The 22,294-nt window shown below is 37.9% G+C and overlaps 1 protein-coding gene across 3 annotated transcripts in view; it reads left to right on the forward strand.

Moving 5' to 3' along the window:
• Positions 1-22,294, forward strand: part of CAMK4 (calcium/calmodulin dependent protein kinase IV) — a 224,577-nt gene that overhangs the window by 125,412 nt on the left and 76,871 nt on the right. For all 3 annotated transcript variants that reach the window (XM_085014225.1, XM_085014226.1, XM_021084618.2), the window contains exons 3-5: positions 9,147-9,209; positions 11,164-11,246; positions 21,168-21,240. In XM_085014225.1, coding sequence (XP_084870351.1) covers positions 9,147-9,209; positions 11,164-11,246; positions 21,168-21,240 — 219 coding nt within the window. The remainder of the gene's footprint in view (positions 1-9,146; positions 9,210-11,163; positions 11,247-21,167; positions 21,241-22,294) is intronic.

A 22,294-nucleotide genomic window follows, 5' to 3' on the forward strand; every position in this document is an offset into this window, starting at 1 on the left:
GCAGACGTAGCTCGGATCCCACGTTGCTGTGGCTCTGGCGTAGGCTGGTAGCTACAGCTCCGATTAGACCCCTAACCTGGGAATCTCCATATGCCATGAGAGCGGCCCAAGAAATAGCAAAAAGACAAAAAATAATAATAATTAATAAATAAATAAATAAAAGTAAGCACTCTCAAATCACCAGTTCAGTTGTTGTAACAGTAAAGAAACATAATACTGATATGAATGGAGCCCATGCATAATTTTTCCAGGATATGTAGCAACCCACTTCATATGTTAATAACAAGTGCCTCAAAGGAGTGTTTTGCTTAAGGGAGTTTTTTTTAAAAAAGGGATGTTTTCCTGAAGGACACAGTAGAATGGAGAAGTGGAACCCAGGGCTTTCCAAAATCTGAGTCCCTTCTATTGATACCAGCCAGGTCCTGAAAGAGAAAAAAGACCAAAAAAAAAAAAAAAAAAAAGTAAGGAATGACTGTGGCCCAGATCTGGGACTGAAACTAGATGTTGCTCCTTACGAAACTGATAAAGGATGAAAAAGCCTTTGCTGACACACAGGCACAGAGAAGCTGAGTGAAATTCATGTCACACTCTAAAACAAGAGTTTCCTATGTACAGAGAATACAAGCAACATATTTCTTTTCCAAATGCTGTTAAAACCTCAGTTTAATGAATTTCAGCATACAATATCTACTAACAAATGAAAGAAAAATAACGAGAGAGTGTGTAATATACAAAACGTTGCTTGGTGTGGCTCTGTTTGTCTTTTGCCTTTTTTTTTTTTTTTTTTTTCTTTCCTTTTTACAGCCACACCTGCAGCATTTGGAAGTTCACAGGCTAGGAGTTGAATCTGAGCTGCAGCTGCAGGCCCACCGCCACAGCATCACCTGATCCCAGCTGTATCTGTGACCTACAGCACAGCTTGTGGCAACTCTGGATCCTTAACCCACTGAGTGAGGCCGGAGATCAAACTTGCATCCTCAGGGAGACAAAGTTGGGTCCTTAACCCACTGAAGCACAATGGAAACTCCTGCCTTTTGTCTTATTGGTAGATGGGGTGAAGTAATGGTCCCTCTTGTGGCTGTGTATGTGGAATTCCAGTTTGCTTTCTGCTTTGTCAGTATCACAGGATAAATTCAATTAAAGCTGCTCATACTTATCTCTATCCTAGAATTCTGAAAAACGTATAAAATGGATAGTTATATCTACAATGCTTTTTTCCCCCACAGCATATCAGGCTGTCACTGGGAGGATTTTACTTTGAAATTTTGAGATCAGAATAATCTAGAACTGTTTTTCCATCATAGCATCAGGAAATAATTTGGGTGTCATGATCAGTTTCAGTTTATGACCTAAATAATCAAGTTTTTGACCTAAATAAATTGACCTAAATAATCAAGTACTATAGGCTATGAATGATTTCTTTTATGAATGATTAATCAAAGTGGATCCAAGAGTACCATCCTCATCTTTTAAATTTTGATGTTTCTTTTTCACAGCTGCACCTGCAGCATATGGAAGTTCCCAAGCTTGGGAACTTGGGGTCTAATTGGAGCTGCAGCTGCCAGCCTACACCACAGCCATAGTAACATGGGATCCAAGCCACATCTGCAACCTACGCCACAGCTTGCGACAACACCAGATCCTTAACCCACTGAGTGAGGCCGGGATCGAACCTACATCCTCAAGGATACTAGTTGGATTCTTAATGGGAACTCCAAATTTTGACATATTTTTATGAAGGGGAATGTGTTTGAGTATCAGTATTTACCTGCCATATTTATATCTGCAAAAAAAGAAATTTAAGTATCCTCTATTTTTTATGATAATTAAAATTCTTCCTGAATCTGGTACCAACTGAATATATTTGGGGGGAAATAGTTAAAGTTTTCCGTCAAAGATATCTTAGTCTTTTTCAGTTTAAGAGTCTCTTTTAATTTAAAAGAATTTCTTTAGGGTAAACATTCAGTGTAAATTCAGGTCTCTTTCAGAGCTCTCTCCCTCATCCCATTCTTCCCATACTGGCTTCAGGGCTCAAGGGCAACTAAGTTACCCATGGGAGCATGGTCCCTAGAGTGAGGCTGAAGCAGCACAGCCATGCAGCACAGCCCACAGCATCATCAGAGGCTGACTACCCTAGAGACCTGACTAGGTGAGAAGACCAGCAACTGTAGACAGCTGGGGGACACATCACGGGGTTGAATAATGGTCAGTCATTCAAAGACGGAATAGCCCAGTACCTGCCCCTTTCTACTGCCTTCTCTGAAGCCTGTCAGTCCTGGAAACTATCAGAGAGGAAGCAATGCTAGGGCACTAGCATGGGATGTATACATATCTACCCAATTACTCACACATGGGACTTCTAAGCTCTGAGCCATTTAATCCAGAGGAGATTTAAGGACACGCTGATGGAGTGCCTTGAGGTTGTACATATCACAGTAAAGAAAAAGACTTTGAGAAGGGCTGAGCTGGTATGCTTTAGTTCTGATTTCGGAAATATCTGGTCTCTTCCCAGAAAAATGAAGCTCTGGGGTTTATGTTAAGGCAAATCCAGACAAGAAGGAATACTACTGTGGAGTAACATCTAGAATGGAATTTTTTTCAAACTTTGAGTCATTAAGACTTCTAATACCTCTTTCCTATTCCAGCCTCATAGCATTCTTATATTACTTTTGGTGTCATTTAAATGCCTTTTTTGTCTATAGCCTGTTCTTTTTCTTTTTTTAAGGAAGTATCTTTAGTATTTTTGAAGACTATTAACCAGGGTATCTGAAGGTCTTAATTGTGTTAGAAAGAACAGTCAAGGAGCTAAAGCTTCTAAGAGTGTCCAGATGTTCCCCTATTCAAAGTATCCTCAGTAAGGGATTCAACCCTAAGATGTAATTGATGGGGTCTAAATGCTAATATATCCAGGAGTACTTTTTGTTTTCATTATTTGACAAGTTACAAAGTCACAAGCTTCTTGAATACCTAATTTCTCAGTTTTAGATCTCATAGATGATTACTTACTTTTAAGATCAAAGGGAGACCTCAGGGCTTCTGAAAGAATAGTGTTACGCCTCTCAACATTCTCTTTGTGAACATTAGGTATTCTTAAAACTTTGCTGTATTTTCAGTGAACATTATAAGAAACAAAGTTGTATTTCCATATTTATATAGAGAAATATGCATGGTTTTAAAAACTGAAAGGAAATGAACCTTTGAGTTTAATGATAATGATTATGTTATAATGGTAGATGTTTCTCTTATTTTTTATATTTTACATTTTTTTAAAGTGGCTATGATACTTCTATAGACATTTATAATATGTATTGCCCTCCAGCCCTGGCAATATGAACATAAAAGAGAATTGAGGAAGCTAATATTATTTTCCCTTTTTAAAATCACCAGGTAGCCATTTCTTTTTTGCATGAATCCGACCATGTGGGTATTGAAGCCACCTCAATATGGGAGTAGGGACCCAGCAAAGCTTTTCTTTGAAACTGTCCCCTGGTAGGCACAGAAACAAAGCAAAAACAAAAAACAAACAAACAAACAAAAAAACAGTTGTGTCCCGTCTCAAGAATTCTCTGCTTACCAAGGATCTCACTTCTTCTTTAGGAGTGCATGGTACATTCCAATTCTCACTGTTCTCTTTTCTAATTTTCATCATTTCACTCTCATTTAATCTCTTCTGTGGTTTTGTTTGACCCAAAGCATGGATCACACCAATTAAAGTCAAGGGGTGCTGTTTGAAAGAGAGACTATGAAAGCTCTTTGTCCTATAATGGGGTAGAGGAGCAGATATGGAGTATCAGTACCTGCTGCGATGAGTTTAGAAAGTCAGTACCTTCACCAGAACACCAGAATTAATTACATTTCATGGAGAATCCCCCGTTTTCTGTGGGAGAAAGTGGCCGTTTGTGGCTCACAGTTTGGAAATCACAAGCTATTATCTTTGTAAGCTCTAGGAGATCTGGGTACTTAGCTCAGACTGTGAGACAGGCAGGCATTCTCTACTCCATTGGTGTTGATAACATGACAAAAATGTTATATAAATTTGAATGGTGGGAGGAGAAATGACTAACCAAGTCCAGTCTCATCTAACCAAACAGGCATATTTCCCTTTAAACCACTAACCTTTTGTAGTCAAACAGCACCATCCCTCATTTATTCATTCAATAAATTAATGTATGCTAGGGGTTGGTAAATAACACTGGGAATACCGACGTGTAAAAAATAGACAAGCTCTTACTCTCATAGAGCTTCTGTTCTGGTGGAAGAAACAATGAATTCATGACTCAGTGGTAAGATAGATTTGTGTAACTGTTATAAAGGGATTAGAGTGATGATTGGGGTGTGTGTATGTGTCTGGGTGTGTAGCTATTTTTGATGCAGTGGCCAGGGAAGTCCTCTCAGTTACTCTCTGAGTGAAGTGAGATGATCTGGTGGAAGAAGGGGTAGCATGTGCAAAGAAAGGCCTTGGAGCCTGGTCTGGGACTTGGGGGGCCTGTGTAGAGAGAAAAAAATGACATGATCAAAAGGGTGAGACCAAGCCATCCTGAGTTTTAAGACCTTGATCAAGTTTGCATTTATTTTAAACACAATGGAATGCCAACAAAGGCATTTAAGTTGAAGAGAGACATGATCTGATTGACATTGTAAAGGTCTCACTCTGGCTGCTCTATGCAGAGGGAATGATTGCAAAGGCTAAGAATCAAAGCAGGGAGACTAGTCAGGAAGTGTTACAGTAACTATAGCCTTTAAAGTAAAAGAAAAGTCAGACCAGAATGGTGATAAGGAGTGATCCGTTTTGTGTGAGGAAGAGAGTGATCAAATATTATATTAAGTGCTGCTGATGGAATAAGATCAGAAAAGAAGCTAGTCTTCTACAAGGAGACCACTGATTTCTTCTAAAGGCAGTTTGGGAGGGGTTCTTGGGATGAAGCCAGATTAAATTGCACTGACAAACATATGGGAGAAGGGAGGAGGAAGTGGATAAAGAATGCAGAGACAGCTCTGGAGAGGTTTTCCACTAAGCCAGGTGGAGACCGGCTTTGGAAGCAGGAAAAGGGGTAAAGAACAAGATGAGGTCTTTTTAAAAATAAGAGATAAAAATAAGAGATAGTAAGTGAGGATTGCCACCATATATTCTCAATGCCAGAGATGAAACAAGAGAAAGAGGTGTGTAAAAATGTAAAGTCCTTTCTACTTTATATACCATGTTCTCTTCCTTCTTTTCTCTCCCTCTGTTAAGCCAGACCTGCTTCTAAAGAGAGTCTGGCATCAGCCACATCTTCTGCATAAACTTTGTTCAGCTTGTTGTCTCTCCCAGGAATTTTTTTTTTCTTTTTTGTCTGCACCCACAGCGTATGGAAGTTCCCCAGGCCAGGGATCAAAAGCCAAGCTACAGTGGCAGTCTAGGCCACAGGTGCAGCAATGCCAGATCCTTAGCCTGCTGCCCTTCAGTGGGGACTCCTCTCCCAGGAATATTTTAAGCCTACTTCATTCACTTTAAAGTCAAAGACTGTTTTCTGTGAAAGAATTTCTAGCATCTGTAAGCAGGAGGCTTATATTTTAGAATATAAGAATGAAGGAGCAGAGGTAACCTCCCTGGAGGAAGCTGTTCTCTTCTGAACCTACCTGACTTAGAGAAGTTTCAGGGTCTGAAAGACAAGTATCTTTCTTTCTGGGTTGAGCTTCTCAGTGAATTTTTGTCTTGCCTAAATTCTATTCTAACCTCTGAGCTCCTCTTCCACTAGAAAGCTTTCTTTTCTCCTTTTTGCCCTCCCAAATGTTTTAGAATTTCCAGGGAGTAGGAGATGGCTATTATAGAACTACCGAAATATGTTTCATAATATTCAACACCAAGCCTATTTGAGTGAAATGCTTCATTAGTTTGTCTTCCCATACTGATCAGAACCAGATTGGCATTATGCTAGAATTGGTAAATGTAACAGAGGATATTGGTTTCTCTACAATTTCCATGTTCTTCCTGTTCCCACCCCACCAAGTCCAGCGCTTATCACCACCTCCACCTTTGAACCATCACATCCTTCCTTTCTCCTCTCCATCAGATCCAAAGTCACACTGGGAGAATAACATTCAAGACAAAAGACTATCCAGTACAAAGTGGGGAGGTTCAGAAGTGGAAATGCCCTTTACGTCTTCAAAGATCAATTAGATGATCAGTGTTGTACTGTACTGTACTGTACTGTAGTAACAGGATGAATGGAAGACACAAGATAGCCAGGTTTCTGTTAGGTCTGGAAGATAAAGGGTATAATCAGACTTGGTTAAAATTCTGTAGTTATTAGACATATGAGCCTCATATAGGAAAACCTCAATATTTGTATCTGTGTCCCACATTTGATTTTTTGCGTGTTCAAACAGCAGTTCTTAGCTTTCAAATCTTTGTAGGCTAAAACTGTCATTCTTAAATTTAACAAAGCTCTAGTTGTCTTTTCACCACATATGTTAGTGCCAACATGTACTTGTTGATATGTCAGAAAACAGAATGCTAAATTAAGCAGAAGCTGTGCATAAAGAGTTGTGAAAAGTTAAAGACATTTGTCTGTTTACCCATTAATAATTTATATTTTGCTTCTTTCCACCAAAGATTTGAGGAGCACAGCTCTGTACTTCTTAACTTCACATCATGTTCTCTTTGTTAAAACCAAAAAGGAGCCCAAGAAGCCAGAGGGATAACAGAGACAAAAGAAGACATACGGTCTCAATCTCTGCAAAGAACATGAGATGAGGCTGAGAATTTTATGTGGAAATGCTATTTTATTTGACTGAATCATGGAAGAACTAAAGCATAATCTCTATCCATTTAGGTCACCCCAACTTGCCAAGAGTATTTGAAGTTTCAGAGTCTAGATGTAGAACATATATGAGGCAGCCAAGAGGATCGAGGCTGCCAGAAATCCATGTTGCAGTCCATCTCTTTTTCTCTAGTTCATTCACCACCTCTGTCTCTAGCCATCATTCTCACATGCAGAAGCTGGTCTTCCTTCCCACCCCCTCATTAATTCCTCATTACTTTCTTAATCACATATTTTTTAATTCTTCCTTCTTTTTTCCTCCCTCAACCTTCCCAACCCCAGCATAGGAGTAAATTTGCTGCATATCTCAATGAAGGGCTTGTATTTGATCAACTCTGTTCCAATGGTGGAGTCTTTTTCTCTGATATTACTCTAGAATTATACCTCTTATCCATTTCTTTCTTCCCCATGGAGACAGCAAATTTGGGATTTCTTTCAATATTAAGGAACCTGGATTTCTACAGAGTTTTAAAACTGTACAAATCTGTGTAATCACTCTTATGAAATTATTTTTTTCTTAAATGACTTTATGAGGATGAAAGGATATATTTCTTTGAATATTTAGGGCAGTTTAAATAAGGGAGGTAAAATGAAACTTTACAGAAAAACCCCATGTGTCCAAGCCATTTTATAATTATCCATTTCATATTGGCAACTAGAACAATGGCACAAAGAATGTAAGTGGGAGACGAAGCTCTTTCTGAGAGGCAATAAAATACAATAAATTAGAAAAGCAGAACTGTGGTCCCACTGCTGTCAATCTGGTTTACCTGTGACAGATTAAAAACTCAAGACTGAATCCTGTTTGGGCAAAATTCCTATGAGCCTCCTCAGATTCCTTCCACCTGCCTATCTTCCAAACCAGGGAGGGCTGGACCACCCACTGGCCATTTCATACTACCAGGCCAACCAAACATGTACCTTAAGTCTCTTTAAATTTGAGTGAGATATAACATCCTAGGAGGAGGGATATGGCATCACAAATAATAGCCCAAGAGATTAGATATGCAGTCAGAAGTATGGAAAGGATGGGAGTTCCCGTCGTGGCTCAGTGGTTAACAAATCTGACTAGCATCCATGAGGACTCATGTTCAATCCTTGGCCTTGCTCAGTGGGTTAAGAATATGGCGTTGCTGTGAGCTGTGGTGTAGATCACAGACACAGCTCAGATCCTTCATTGCTGTGGCTGTGGTGTAGGCCGGCAGCTATAGCTCTGATTCGACCCCTAGCCTGGGAACCTCCATATGCTGCAGGTGTGGCCCTAAGAAGAAAAAAAAAAAAAAGGTATGGAAAAGTTAGCACTGTGGGGCCAGAATTCACCAATGGGAAAGAGGAAGAGTTTCCTCAGCAGTAAACTCTCTTTCTTTCCTCCTGCCCATGAACTTTTTAAAGGCATGGTGGCCTTATATAGCTCTTCTGGAGAACTACCCACCAGTTGGATACAACTGCCCACATGACCTTCTGTGTCTTTACAGCTCAGTGTAAGCAGTGGGCTCACTGCACTGCTCATCTCTTACCTGGCCTCACTTCCCCTTTTCTTACTCTCACTGCCTTGGGTTTGCACTTTCCAAATAAAACACCTAAATGTTGATAGTCCACCTTAGGTTTGTTTTCTGGGAAACCTAAGTTAGAATTTTAGCAATGTATATTTTTTATAATTGAAAATTCTTAGTAATTAAAAACTACCATTCTTCAAGGTATTTCATAGATAGTAAAGGTACGTTGTTTGGGGTTTCAGTATTATTGTAATGTTTTGCTAAAGCCATCTGTCACTGTTTCTCAAGGTGCAGACTCTGTCCTCTTCTGCTGTCACAGTTTCAGAGGAAAAGAGAATATTTTTTTCTTGGTTATTTGAGCAAAATTTGGAGGGAGTTTCCTGATTGTGGTGATTTCGATCTGGTGGATGTCTCTGATGAAATCACTATGGCCAGAGAACAGAGTACTCTGATTGGTTAGGCTGGGTTAGGCTCTCTTCTGTGGAAGGAAGACAGGTGAAGTCATGGACAGCTCCAGTGGGCTTGGGACAGGGATCTATAAAAGAAAGGAAGATGAGGAGGAGTAGGTTGTGCCTTAGTGGTAATAGCAATGACTTTTGATAGCAAAGGGGCCATGCAAGGGGTCTGATACGTTGTGACCCATATTTTTGTATCTGAAGCAGAGGGGAAAGACCCTGCAGCTGGACAAAAAAGGGAGGAAGGAGACACGGGACAAAAAGTTTAGGAATTAATCTCTACAATTGACCTGATTCATCTAGATTGTTATTGCTATTTCTGATTCTCTACTCCAATGAAGACATTTCTAAGGTGGGAATATCTTTCAGTTTCTCTCATTTTTGCCTTTTAGGTGGACAAAAAAATCGTAAGAACTGAGATAGGAGTTCTTCTTCGCCTCTCACATCCAAACATTGTAAGTGGTTTTTAACCTACTGTTTCAATTAATGTCCAGAGTTACGGAATGAGATTTTTGTTTTTTACTTTCCATTCTGATAATGAGGAGATTCTTCCTCCAGCTCTTTTTCCTATCTGATCTTGTTTTTTAATTCTTTAACTGAATAAATCTTAAGAATACTGTCCCTTGAAAGAGTTTCCAAATGGACAGATAAGTAGTATATACCATCTTTATTTTCATGCATAAATGGATTTTCATGCATCTTTATTTTTCACACAAAAAAACCTGGAGGTTTTTTTTTTTTCTCTCTAATAAAACACTGGCTTTTTCCTTTTGTGTGCCTATCTTATTAATATGCCATCGCTGAAATGCCTGTGGAAAAAAAATGCATTTCTTTCCAAAGTCATTTCCATCTCCTATGAGAGAGTATTTGCTTCCGAAACAATGTGAAGATTCAAATAAATGATGTAGTTGAATGGAGAAAATAAAACATCCTCCGAAGCTCTGCTCTAGGCTATGTCCAGACAAAGGCACTGAGAGAAAAAAGAAGGGCTGGGGGAAAGCTTTCTAGAGCCAATGAAGTGAAAAGAACAAAATCATTTTCCAGGCCATAACTTGTTTTTATGAATTGAGCCACTTAAAATACTTTTCTCATTTCTTTGTGAAAGTTGCAGGGTTCAGGAGGATGACCTGCAATGCTTAGGCTCAAGGCAAAGTACTTAAAACTTCTATATTAGCTAGCAATGTATTCAGCTATAAATAACAGAAAACTCAAATATGGTGATTTAAACAAATATTTTCCTTCTGTTGTAAGAAATCAGAAGCTAGGCAGTCGTTGGCACTGGTTCAGCTCCTCAATGATGCCATCGAAGATCCAGATGCCTTCCATCCACTGGTTCTACCATCTTCAGTTGCACTGGCTTTCACCTCCATGCTATACCCTCCATGTTCCCTCCATGGTTTCCCTCACAGCTGCCGCACAGTCTTTACAAGTCTTCAAGTCTATATTCAAGACAAAAGGAATGCAAAGACCTCACTAGTAGAGTCTGATGAGAAGAGAAAAAGCTTTTCCATAATTTTCAGCTGCAGCAGAATTCTCTTCAGATTTTATTGACCAGAGCTAGTTACAAGATCACCCTAAACTGCATGGTGTCCAATCATAATCCTTAATTTGAGACTAGGCATCTTGCTTCCCTAAACAAACCAGAGTTCTGTTTGCAGTAAAACAGGGGGAGAAGGGCTTTGGATAAGCAATTAACAAAATTTGCCGTATACAATCACCACTTTTACATTATCCACATTTTTTTCTTTCAAAGAGAAGTCAATGTGGAATTTTCCTCAAATAGAGATGAGTCCTGGCCATTAGCTTTTCAGAAAGAAAGTATCCATAATTGGTTGGATTATCTGCATGTGATGAAAACCTTGTTATGTTCAGTCTAATCGATGTCACTATTACTTTTCTGAGTAATTTTTCATCTACCACAACTCTTTAGCTATTGAGGGATTTCCTTTCCATACACACAGGCTTTAATCTGGTCCTATTCTGTCTCAGACCCCTAACTGAAGTTCTTTTTCAAGGAGAAAGGGGCTTTTGTTTCTCTACTAACCACAGTGCTTTCAAATGGTTTCGGAAGTTTTGCATGTTTGCTTCTGTTTTTTTAATTTAATTCTGTTGACATTCAGAAATTGGGATGGTTTGGCAAAATTAGGAAGTGTTTATAAGGAAAGTATTTTTCAGCCATCAAAAGGAAAAATATAAAAACCTAAAAGGAGCTTTGAAGAAATAAGGTAACTGATCAAAACAACCAGAGAGTGACAAATGACTCCCTTTTACTAGAATAAGGAACCCTTATTAACCATAATCCAACATCTTGCTATTATAGAGAATGCTGTTGTAGCCATGGTTATAGTTATTTCCCAGAAAGATGAAAATAAAGAATTCATGGGTTTTTTTTTTTATGTCTTTTCCCAGATAAAACTTAAAGAGATATTCGAAACCCCTACAGAAATCAGTCTGGTCCTAGAACTCGTCACAGGAGGAGAGCTGTTTGACAGGTAAGTGGGTCCTGGAAATCCAACCACAGAAAGGTTTTACTTCCAGTTAACAACAACAACAAAAAAAAAAATGGAAAATTTCTCCTAAATTTTTTCATAATTACTTGTTATGGCAGTCGATAACTTCTACTAAAATAGATCTTAGAAAGAGTAAAGAATGGAAGGAGAGTGATATTTAAAAAGATGTAGGTAGATGAGAATTTGATATGTTTAGTGAGTAAAAAGAGAAACATTATACTATTTGCTTTTTGCAAACATTTACTTCCTCAATAAGAAGCTGAATTTCTAAAGTCATAATCTAAACTAAAAAAGATTTATGGTAATGTTTTGTGAGAAAATATTTGATGAAAATTGTGGAAAGTTAAACATGTACTGTAATAGTATTCTTTATTATGTTCCAAAAACTCATAAAGATCTATTCTCTCCAAATGATTATTTGTAGGCCTACTTTCTCTATTAGGATGTGTAAAGAGTTCCAAGTTGCAGAGAAAAAAAAGTGTTCTGTTATATCCAATTATAGCCAGTTTTAATTGTCTGTTCATATGTTCATCACTTAAGTCAAGGGTTTGAGGATGGCAGGGAGTATGCCTGGAAATCTGGTAGAAGATAGGCAAACTGTTTGTACAAGAGAAACATGCTTTAAGTCTCCGTAGCTTTCCCACCTTTCTCATCTTCTCAGAATTCCCTGTTCACCCTGATGGGCTCCTGGGAGCTCTTTGCTGTGCTCATCAGGGTAATCAAACAAGAATGGAATTGGAAAACAAAGAGACTGAATAGGTATATGTTGGAGATAATAAACTGTACACTGATATAAAGGTCTTATTGGTTGAAGAATGGGTTAAGGAGTTCCTGTTGTGCCTCAGTGGAAATGAATCTGACTGGTATCCATGAGGATACAGGTGTGATCCCTTGCCTACTCAGTGGGTTAAGGCGCCAGTGTTGCCATCGCAGATGTGGCTCCAATCTGGTGTTGCTCTGGCTGTGGCGTAGGCCAGCAGCTGCAGGTCTGATTTGACCCCTAGAGACAAGTAGGCTGCAGACAGAAAGAAAAGAGATTGAAGGAACCACTGCTAAAGCCTGAATGCCTGGAGCACAGTAAATTCTCAATAAATACTTGCTGCATGAATGAGTGAGTGAGCCACTGCTACAGTGAATGGACTCTGAAGAGAAAACTACCTTAAGGGGTAAGGTTTAGAATGTGTTGGAAGAAGAGCATGCCACCCCTCCCTCCCCACCAACTCCACCCAGTTATATTTGCTGCCTCTTCAAGAGCCTCCAAAAGTATTCATATTGGTTTTCAAAAGTTTTGTCTGTTTTTAATGTTACCCAGTATGGATTTGGATATTCAGATAGGAAGGAGCAAAATGGCCTTGACTGGAGCTACATATGTATCTTTAACAGATATATAATTTTGTTCATATATATGTTGAAATTTCCTCAGAACAAGTTATGTGAATTATCAGATTTTATAAATTGTAGCATTTAAACTATATTCACTCTTTACAAATAAATGTATCACCTAAGGGAAGGAGCCTAGACATACACTTCTAGAGGCATTTGGTTCATAGTCAGTTGGACTCATGGTTCTAAATCCTGACTTAAGGAGTAAATAATTCCACAGAGTGGTTTGCTTAACTTCTCTGAACCTCAGAATAAATCCAAAGCTGTGATATGTGGCTAAGGAAGCTTAGACACTCCAATCCACTATAAGAGCCTTGTCCTAAAACCATCATGTTCCCATATGCTTAGTCAAGGCTCCTCTGGACCAGCTTATTTGAATGTTACCTAAATTTGCCAATAATGGCTCCTTTTTCAACACCTCTTTAGCTGTCTCATTCATGGACATACTCCTTCTGTAGGTACATTAATAGAGTCAAATTATAGTTAGATCCTGCTGGCTTTGGAGCCATGAGGTATCCCTAAGGAAGACTTAGATATTTCTCTGCTAATTATGGTCTACCAGAGAGAAATCTCCTGTTCTTTGCAGATAATTGCAGAATAGAAATTCTACAGTTATCATCTACCAATAGAACTTACTATTTATAGCTTCTTACCTCTATTATTTGAATCTGTTGCATTTGAATAATGAGTCTTTTTCCTTCCCTTCTCCTTAGCCTTTCTTTCACGAAAAAATTCTTGTTCTCTCATCTTATAATCTAGCTGATTTTGATGGTATAGAGTTAATTCAGCTATAGATAAAAATGAAAAACTAGATGCTGTTGATAAATTTCATTTAATGATAAATGGATGAAATATTCAGATTTAACAGGGGACAGCCAAAGGATGGCAGACAGCCAGTAAAGCACTCAACCACTCTGTAAACTCTTGGTGGTCTTAGACGATAGACTTTTTCCCCTGAGTGTTGCTGTCCACCTATCTGTTGCCATATGTAAGATGAATTTGATTTCTCCATTAAGTTACTTAATTCTATAGTTATCTCTAAGGCTGTATCAAACTGAAAATATATCCTGAATTATTATCCATGTGTTGCTTTCTTTCTTGAGAGCTAAAAATCATATTATGGTCTCTTTCCTGTACTTAGGTCAACAACCAAATTTATTTAATTGTGATGATAGAAATTTATTCCTAGTCTAATGATGACTCTAATAGTATCTAATTAATGAACTAATGGAGCAACTAATAGAGAGATAATTATATTAGTCCATTATAGTCAAAATAGTTGTATTTTATTAGCAGAAGATATGTTCCACAGTGATCCTAAAAATTTAAACATAGTAAATCCAAGTGGAATCTGCTGTTTCATGTAGAATATGAATAATACATTGAATAGGGTAACTGATTACAATTTTTGGAATAAAATAAGTGATATTTTATGTCCAACAAAATCCCCCCCCTCCAAAGTCTCTACAAAATTATATCATGTAAAAAGAAAGCTCCAGAGGTTTTCTGTTTCATCTTTCTCAGTCTAGTCACAACTCTTATCAATTTATTGAACTTTTTAGGTGGACAAGGTATGAGGTTATTTGCTTAATAATAAATATTCAAGTTTTTTTCTGGAAAATGATTGTATTTTAAGGCAACTATTAGCAATATCCTTCTGGTCTTCTAATTAAAATTTTTTAAAGTTTTTTTTTTCTGATTTTTGTCTAACTCCTGTATCAGAGTATCTTGTAAATTTTTTAATTGTCTTGTTTTGGTTTGTTTTCTGTTTTCTTCTTGTATTTCTGCTTGCTGGATTATTCAAATGCCAAACATTATGTATAGAAGATTTTAGACTTTGGGGCTTTAAATGTTGTTGCCTTCCAAAAGAGCAGATTTTATTTTGCTCCAGCAGGCAGTTAAGGTAAGGAGCAGATCACTTTAATCTAATTAGGCATTGGACTGATTCAAAGCTGGGCTTCCTGAGGGTGAATCTATTTCTTGTCAACTCTTACTCATAGGGTTTTGCTCTTTAAGGGGCCCAAGTTAAGCCATGGGATTTTGCCAAGGCTCTCCTTCCTTGACAGACCCTAAATGCCAACTTCTGTTCTGTCCACCCCGGATGATGGCCTGTCAGCTGCTAATTTCGAATCAGTAAATGCCTTTAAAGGGAAGGCATAGGCATCAGATGTCAGGTTTGCTTTTCAGGTTTTTCTTCTCTTCTAGGACTTGGCTCCTAAAGGCTTCACTTCTTTGTAACTCTCTGATGTCTTCAAATGTACTTTAAAATATATTTTATTTAGCATGTTTTTATTGTTCTTATCTGTAGGCTTGTCTACCCACTATTACTGAGAGAAAAATTCAGTACATATGGTTTTATAAGTTTTCATAGATACTACTGAGTTTTCCTCTTTCATGTCAACACTTTGGGGCAGCAGGATGAAAAGCATTGTCCCCATTACACAGATGTGGAAACTGAGAATGAGTCAATGTAAATGATTTTCCCCACATAGACAACCCAACTGTCTTCTGGCCCAACTCTTCCTCCTCATATGGCCTCACTGTCTTTCTTATTAAATGCAGTTAGCCCTTTTCAAGTCATTTCAAAAGAATAAACTATTATTTACTTTGTTTAAGGAGAATCCCTGATACATTGATTGGTCCTATGCAAAGCTATATATGTATCTAACCTGCTCAATCACCCTTCAAGTGTTTTTTTGAAGTATTATTATCTACACTTTTCCAAGATCACAAACTCTAACAATTAGTAAGTCATAAAGTCAGGCTTGAAACTCGTGTCTGTCTGACTATACATTTTTTTTATTTTTCCAAAACTGAAAATACTCTCTTTTAAACTATAATAAATTATCAGTATGCAGGGGAAGTAGTGGTTATGTTTAGGGGTTATGCACTGAGCCCATTAGTTTACTTGACAAAGTCCTAGTATACTAGCCTTAATAGTCATTTGTACTTCAACATTCCTAGATCTCTTACTCTTGGTGAAAGTAAGGAATTTTCAGGACATTGTCATATTTAGAATTAGAACTTAGGGCTTTTCTCCAGTTTCCACGGAGTTGTGTCATGATTAGTGTTCCGGTTAACCAAACCCAGAACACATCTGTATTTGCAAAGACTATAGTGTCAAAAAATAGTCATTAATATAATGTCTAAAGTGAAGATCTATAAAATCCTATTCTCTGGAAGGATAATTAGTCACTGCAATGAGGGTCATTTTTGAGTGCCTTTTGGGGTCCTGGCAGTGGCAGGGCATTTTATTAAACATGATCTCATTTAATTCTCATAGCAGCATGTACACAAGGTCGGTCTGGATATATGCATTCCAGATTTTCCACCCACGTTATTCTCTTTCACCACCATGTTAACCAGAGTTCAGTGTCTTTACCCTCAAGGAGCTCATGGTCTAGAAAAAGGAAAGTAAAACTTTATTATGGACCCAAATATACTTTTAATACTACCATTACCTCAAAAAAATTATATTAGAGCTAATAGAGATAATCGTAATATCACAAGATAAAAAATAAAGGGGGACAGGGACTAAAAAAAATAAAGAATAATCAGTAGTACACAAAAAAACATATCATAATCTACTTTGCATTTGCTGGAGGTTGGTCACAAATTTACCTGGAAGGATTCATGTGGGGAAGATAAATGCTATAATTAGGGCATAAACACAGTACATTGGTCACAAATTAAGGAGGTCTTTTGAGTCAGAAATGACTTCACAGAGCTAATAGACCCTTTTGAGCTGAATCTTAGATGGGAAATAGGAAATTGGCAGGTGAAGAGTTGAGGGAAGGGCAAAGTGCCATCCAAGGCAGAGCACACTGGCAGGGGTTAGATAGGATGATCTTGGTGACCGTCTTAGAAGCTGTTCTAGAGAGGAAGCAAGCAGGTGCTGGCTACTTGTCAGATGAATGAATGAATAAACTCTGTGCTCTTGGGCAATGCGTATATCATTTTGGGGCCAGGCTTTTCCTTTATAGTATGAGAGAAATGGACTAGGAATCCCTTAGGCCCATTTCCAGGTGTCCAATTTCATTTGGCCTCCCCTTTCTCCTACACTGTCAACTCCTTGGCCAACACCCACATTGATCTACAATTCCCTCACTCTGTCCCTAGCTTTCAAATTTCATAGGTGCTAGTAATATACCCTTTGAAATGTGTTTTTTTTTTTTTTTTTTTTTTTTTTTTTAGCGTATAAACTTAATACTCTTCCGGAGAGTTCTTAGAGAAAGCATCAATACAGATAAAGATGCCATCAAGGATATGAGAGAAAAATAGTGAATCTTGTAAAGGAGTGGTGGATTTACACAGGGTACAGAAGAGGTCGTTTACATATAATTTTGTGTGTACCAGCATAATGATGTACTAGCAGCCCTTAAGACTTACTTCCTGAAACTCTTATTATTTGGGGCTTTTACCATATGCTATATGTTACTCAATCTCACCAGACCACTGTCTTTCTCACATAAACCTACAGTCATCTGATAACATCTTCATTTAAGAAAAAGCTGCCATTGGTAGGATGAGCAGTAGGGCTCCTAATCTTTGTGCCAGGAAGTCTGAGGGCCTCGGGATATGATCAATTAGAGCTTTTCAGCTGCATTGCCTGCACTGACTGCTGGGCTGGAGATGAGCTCAATTCAATTTGCAGCAATTAAGGTGACAGAAGCAAATGAACAAAAGTCATATTTCAAAGCAGATCAATGGAAAGAAATAGGCACTGCCTGTGTCTTCTCATCCTACAATTTTAAAATGATGAGAGGAAAAACAGTCCCAACTGGGGAGAAGAAGTGCATGTGGGCCGACACAGCAAAGAGTGGAAGTAAAAGGCACAGTCTTGGAGTAAGAAGGCCTGTGGAGACCAGAGATTCACAGCCTGGGAGCCAAGGGAAACATACCCCATTGTGCTTCCTTCCCAAGTCTCCAGAAGTAGTTAGGCCTTTCAGTGACTGTGAGACCTGTAGGAACTGGGACCCCAGGGCAGCCTTTGGGGCTGGTGCTATGATTAAAATCCTAGGAGAGATTTTATTTTTAGCACAGCTTACAGTGGAACAACAGGAAATTGTGTAGCATAGCTGCAAACTATATGGCCCTAGACTTTCAAAAATGATCTTAAGATACTGGTAGCAATAACTATCTTCCCATTGTTTCACAAAGCATAAAGAAGAAATTACTAACTCTGAAGGTAAATATGGCAATAAGTATGTTTAAATATAACAGATAAAAATATCCACTAAAATTTTCTTCCTATTTTTACATCTATAAAACTCCTACAGTAATTGAATATTTTGTTGCTTCTAAAAATTGAGGTCACTAGTACATTTTGTATAAAACTGTAAACTCTCGACTGTATGTACATTGTTCAATTTCATTGGCATTTTTTAAAATTCCAGCTAAATTTTTTGTAGGAATTGCTCTTTATTGCCTCATGAAATAAATATTTTGCTGAATTGAATCACTTTGATTTTGTTCAAATTATAAAAAAATCCATGTTATTACAATAACATCTAGAAACCATGCAACTCAAGTTTATTCCTCAGAACAGCAGTTTCCACCTGTTGCATTTTGCTTTGAGAATCATGTATATGGCTGTTCTCCCTCTGCATCCATGGCCAATGTGCCTGCCATGAGTGGGCATCACTTCCCAGTCTAGTACTTTTGTTCCCCATGATAAGAAACATAGACAGAGGAGTTGTCCAAGTGACCACAGTCTAAAATTTTTCTTACATCCATTCACTTAGCAACTAGTATTGATTCCACAAACATTTATTGACCACATACTATGAGTGAGGCTCCCCGAGTGATCAAAGCAGCAGTCTAGTGAGAAGGCTAAGAATTTTGCCACAATACCCATCAGAAGACATTGACCAAACACATCTACTATAGTCATGCTACCTAAATGAAGAGGAAAAGCTTGCAGTATTTCACTTTCCTTTTCTTGGTCACCAGTATCTTCACTTACAGTCTGAACTCTAAGTTATAAACCTGCATTTGCAACTTGAGAAATTCCCTGCTATTGCTCTTCCCAGTCAGTCATGGTTGGCCTAGCTGGTAGCTCACATTATAAAGTATTTAAAATTGAATGTCTAAGTCCAGAAACCTCTCCTGTGATACACTGATGAACAAATCAACTGAGAACAAAGTTCCTTTAGCAGAAGGAGCTTGAAAGAGAAGCACTTGAGTTCTGATGGTAGGACCAAGCTATGGTGTGCAGAGTTCATGTGAAATAAGGTAGGGAAGGCACCTGCATTTGTGTTCCTGCCCCACATCTGCTCTAGAGATGTTTCTGACAACAGAGTTAATAAATTTCTTGGATATACAGACCTTATTATAATACATGTTACATATATAATGGTGTTTTTATTAGTAATTCCTCTGGTCTCATCTGGGGCAGTACCCAAATCTTATTCTTTATTAAATCCAGCAAGTTCTTGGCTCACATTAAACAGAAATATTGACTGAATAGCATTACCCCATCCTCACAATCTATTTGGGTCCATAAAATAGAAAACTCTTATATGTGTATAATTGCATACTCCAAAGAAGAAAACCAAAGCAATGGAAGAAAATGTATATGAAACATTCTAATTCAGGAAAAATTTTTTAAAAAGAAAGACGTTAATTTGATATATGTAAAAAGAGCAAGTCCTTTATTTGGAAAAGAAAAGCAAAAGAGAGAGCGGGTGATTGAGAGAGAAGAGTAACAAGTTAAAAGAGAATAAGAGACATCAACGAATCCATTGCATGGATACTGATTCAAACAAACAAATTTTAACATGTCCAAGACAATTAGACATTTGAAACACTGCATATTTTATAATATTAAGGAATTATTGTAATTTATAGATATGATGATGGCATTGGAGTTACGATTTTTAAAAGGTTTTTTTTATCTTTCAGAGATACCTCCTTAAATATCTATGAATGAAATTGTTACTGAACCTAACTTGGGTCCACTTGCTCTCAAGCAGTGGAGCCAATCTGCTAACCCTGGGTTGTGATTAAGGAAATCAGCAGCATTATTGCAGAGCACTAAGCAAAGAGTTCAGGTAGCTAGTATTTAAAAGGCCCGAATTCCCCAAAAACTTTCAGGGAAAAGTCTTTAAAGATAGAGTGAAGGAGAAGGGTTGTGGGGAATGTGATCAGCTCACAGACATTCTTCTGATTGGTTTGAGGTAATCAGGAGTCAACATCATCAACCTTCTGGTTCTAATCAGTCTGGGGTCTACGTGCTTGTGAACAGCATACAGTTAATTTCTTTCACCTGGTGGAGGTTTCAATGTCTGCAAAACAGCTCAAAGGACATGGCTCAGAATATTATCTATGCCCCTTGAGGAGGAACTAAAAGTCCTGACTTTTTTTTTTTTTTTTTTTTGCCTTTTCTAGGGCTGCACCCACAGCACACAGAGGTTCCCAGGCTAGGGGTCGAATCGGAGCTGTAGCCACCAGCCTACACCACAGCCACAGCAACTCGGGATCCGAGCCGCGTCTGCGACCTACACCACAGCTCATGGCAACGCCGGGTCTTTAACCCACTGAGCAAGGGTGGGGATCGAACCCACAACCTCATGGTTCCTAGTCGGATTCGTTAACCACTGCGCCAAGATGGGAACTCCATAAAAGTCCTTGACTTTGTGTAATGGCTAAACTGTTATTATTTTGTCTTGCTTAACAGTGTTCCTTTGTTTCTGTGTTCTCTCACTTCTTTGATTAAATTTAATCTTTGAAACTGAGGAAGGCCTAGGAGGCTAAATGTTTTCTATGGAGAAGAAACAGGTGGAGGACACAAGGGTGTCTGTTGTGGGAAGGCCCCATAGGGTCCTGCTTGGTTACAAAATTATATGATGTTAGATATTTGCTTCAAAATAATATAGGAAGAGGAGAAGTTATTAATTGGATAGATCAAACATCACTGGCCAGGAATTAATAATTGCTGAAGAAGTGTGACAATTAAATGGGAGAGTTCATGGTATATTGTCTACTTGGTATACGTTTAAAACAATTTGCAATACAAAGTTTAAAAAGATTTTTTTGTGGGGGTGTTCCTGTTGTGGCCCAGCAGAAACAAATCTGACTAGCATCCATGAGGATGCAGGTACGATCCCTGGCCTCACTCAGTGGATTAAGGATCCAGTGTTGCCTTGAGCTGTGGTGTAGGTCATAGACGCAGCTCGGATCTGGCGTTGCTGTGACTGTGGCATAGGCCACCAGCTACAGCTCCGATTGGACCCCTATCCTGGGAACTTACATGTGCCTCAGATGTGGCCATAAAAGACAAAAAAAGAATTTTTTTTGTCCTCAATAGGATAGATAGTTCAGGCCTAGGCAAAATAAATGTTTTTCATTTTCCTAAATAAAAAATTTCTAGAACGCCAACTTATGGAAATTGTTCCCCTACTATTACGGTGGCTTGTTGCATTTGTTTAAATAAACCTTCTTTAACATTAATTTATTTAACTTTAATATCTACTCAACTGAATGGATATATCTGAGAAGCATTTCATGGTTTCTTTTTAGGATTGTGGAAAAGGGATATTATAGTGAACGAGATGCTGCAGATGCCGTCAAACAAATCCTGGAGGCAGTTGCTGTAAGTATGAAGTGACAGCAATAATGTCATTCTCGATAATCCCTTCCTTTTACAGAATGATCACTTAAGAAGTGTATGTCAATGACAAGCCATAATATTTACAGAAAAATAATATGAAATATTTATTAGAAAATGTTGAATAAATTTATGTTTTCTATTGATTACTCAAACTCTGAAAGATGCAGTCCCCATATGTAATGCCATAAATTTGTAAAAATCATTCAAATTCTATTATTATAAACAGATCAGACTTTGGAGTCTGTAGTTGTTCTTTCCATTTCTTGAGTTTGTCTCTGTATTGTTTTTGTTGTTTGGTTAGGGAAGAGGAAAAAGATTCAGTGAGATAAATATAGACCTTAGAGCGTAGAGATTATTGTTTTTCTTTCAAGGGGAGAAATGAATGAATCCTGAGGAAAAAAAGTCTGACAATTTTATTTTTTTAAAGAGAGAAATACATTAACATTTTAAACTGGAATAAAGTTTTATAAGTTAATGATGGAAACATGTGCACACATCTACCAAAAATATATTACTTTGAAGAAATTGTTTGTATCAAATTAATAAGAAAATATTTGCCTAGATAAAACTGAATGCACTGGTGAAAACCTTCTCGTTTATTTAGTAGTGTCTGTTATGTCCTGGGACACTTCAGTGATTCATCTATTGACTGTAAAGCCAGAACAAATTATTCTTGGGACAAACAGGATAGGGCCCAAAGGGAGCTATTTATCAAGATTAGTTAAAAAGACAAACCTATAAAATATACCCAGAACTATGGTATATTATATTAATCAGAGTCAGTTATGTAACTAAAATCATTATTCAATATCTTGAGAAGCTTAATGACACAAGTACATGTCCTATGAATTTTACCTACAACCAAAACAGGAAGGAGGGAAGGAGGAAGGAGAGGATGAAGGACTGCCAACACCTAACCAGCTTATGTACCAACTGTGGTGGGAGAAAAACCAGTCTCCACAGTCTTTGCACATGGCTGCCAGAAATAAAAAAACTTATGATCCAACCAAATCTGTTATTGAGCTATCAATTGACT

Source organism: Sus scrofa, chromosome 2, assembly GCF_054392235.1.
Source record: "Sus scrofa isolate SSC_HxYL_T2T_F1_AM1 chromosome 2, Sscrofa_HxYL_maternal_Yorkshire_Landrace_v2.0, whole genome shotgun sequence".
NCBI classification, from domain to species: domain Eukaryota; kingdom Metazoa; phylum Chordata; class Mammalia; order Artiodactyla; family Suidae; genus Sus; species Sus scrofa.